The sequence below is a fragment of the Vigna unguiculata genome, chromosome 11, assembly GCF_037176805.1.
Source record: "Vigna unguiculata cultivar grain cowpea cultivar isolate G323 ecotype 2 chromosome 11, ASM3717680v1, whole genome shotgun sequence".
Taxonomy (NCBI): domain Eukaryota; kingdom Viridiplantae; phylum Streptophyta; class Magnoliopsida; order Fabales; family Fabaceae; genus Vigna; species Vigna unguiculata.
In genome coordinates this window covers 6,432,893-6,434,315 of record NC_140802.1, presented here as the reverse complement: position 1 = coordinate 6,434,315, position 1,423 = coordinate 6,432,893, and the positions used below count along the sequence as shown (strand labels likewise).

Genomic DNA, 1,423 nt, shown 5'->3' with positions numbered 1-1,423 from the left:
TTTTAAGTTCTCATAGTATGACCTTGTTTGCTGCTTCGGCTTGCCCATTTGTTTGTGGGTGTTCGACTGAGCTGGTTATATGTTGTATATGGAGTCCCCTATAGAACTCAGCTAGCCCCTTGTCGATGAACTGTCTACCATTGTCTGTTATGACGATGCTTGGTATGCCAAACCTACAAACTATATTCTTCCAGACAAATTTTTGTACCTGTTGGGCCGTGATCAAGGCCAGTGGCTCCGCCTCAATCCACTTAGTGAAGTAGTCTATAGCTACCAACAAGAACTTTACCTGACCTTTCCCTGGGCTGAAGGGCCCTAGAATATCCATGCCCCACTTGGCGAAAGGCCAAGGGGAGGTAATACCGTGCAACTCCTCTAACTTGAGATGTATCATGTTACCGTGCTGTTGGCACTGGGTGCACTTCCTTACGTACTTCTCGCAGTCTTCCTTGACAGTCGACCAATAGTATCCTGCTCACAATACCCGAGCTGCCATGGTTCTAGATCCTGAATGTAAGCCACAAATTCCCGTGTGTAACTCTTCCATAATATACTAGGCTTGGTGGTTTGTGACGCATTTTAACAGAGGGTTGGAGAAACCCCGTTTGTACAATTCTTCACCAACCAAAGTGTATCGAGAAGCTTTCCTACGCATGATAGGGTCATCAATTCCATTCGTGTCACCGTGTTGAATGAACTGTATAATAGGAGTCATCCATCCTTTCTCCTCTGGTGCGACTGTCTCAGTAGTATTGCATTCTGCCAAAGTTACAGTAGGACGGTCGAGTGTGACATGGATCACTGTATGATGTTGTCCCTTGACTTTGGTAGTTGCCAACTTCGAGAGCAAGTCGGCTCTAGCATTTTGGGCTCTATCAACATGCTTTACGCTCGCTGTTCTGAATCTGTTCAACATGCCCTGCACAACATGATAATATCGTAATAGGAGGGGGTCCTTTACTTGGAAAGTGTCGTCCAAGTGTCCTACAATCAGTTGCGAATCAGATCGGCATGTCACCGTATCTGCTCCCATGTCTGCTGCAAGGGTCAATCCTGCTATTAATGCCTCATATTCTGCCTGATTGTTAGAGGGTTTAAAGCCAAAGCACAAAGCTTGTTCGAGTAGTAAATCATTCGGTCCTTGCAAAACAATCCCAGCGCCCCGCCTTTCGCATTTGAGGAGCCATCCATCGACAGGATCCAACCTTCCTCGCGTACGTCAGGATCTCCCGTTAATTCGTTGACAAAGTCTGCCAGGCATTGTCCCTTGATCGGCCCTCGAGCTTCACATCGAAGATGATACTCAGATAGTTCTATGGACCACCCGACCATTCGGCCGGCGAGGTCGGGTCGCCTCAAGACTTTGTGTTTTGGGTAGTCAGACTTGACTATTACCTCGTTCCCCTGAAAGTACGGTCGCAGT

At 47.3% G+C, this 1,423-nt stretch overlaps 1 protein-coding gene across 1 annotated transcript; it reads right to left on the bottom strand.

Annotated features, from left to right (window-relative positions):
* Positions 1-553: 553 nt before the first annotated feature.
* On the bottom strand, positions 554-1,033 carry LOC146880920 (uncharacterized). Its single transcript, XM_085669174.1, has one exon. The coding sequence runs from the start codon at positions 1,031-1,033 to the stop codon at positions 554-556; it is 480 nt and encodes a 159-aa protein (XP_085525300.1).
* Positions 1,034-1,423: the final 390 nt, after the last annotated feature.

Bases quoted from the DNA above. Each gene is read 5' to 3' on its own strand.
- LOC146880920 (XM_085669174.1), bottom strand. From the start codon at position 1,033: ATGGGAGCAGATACGGTGACATGCCGATCTGATTCGCAACTGATTGTA.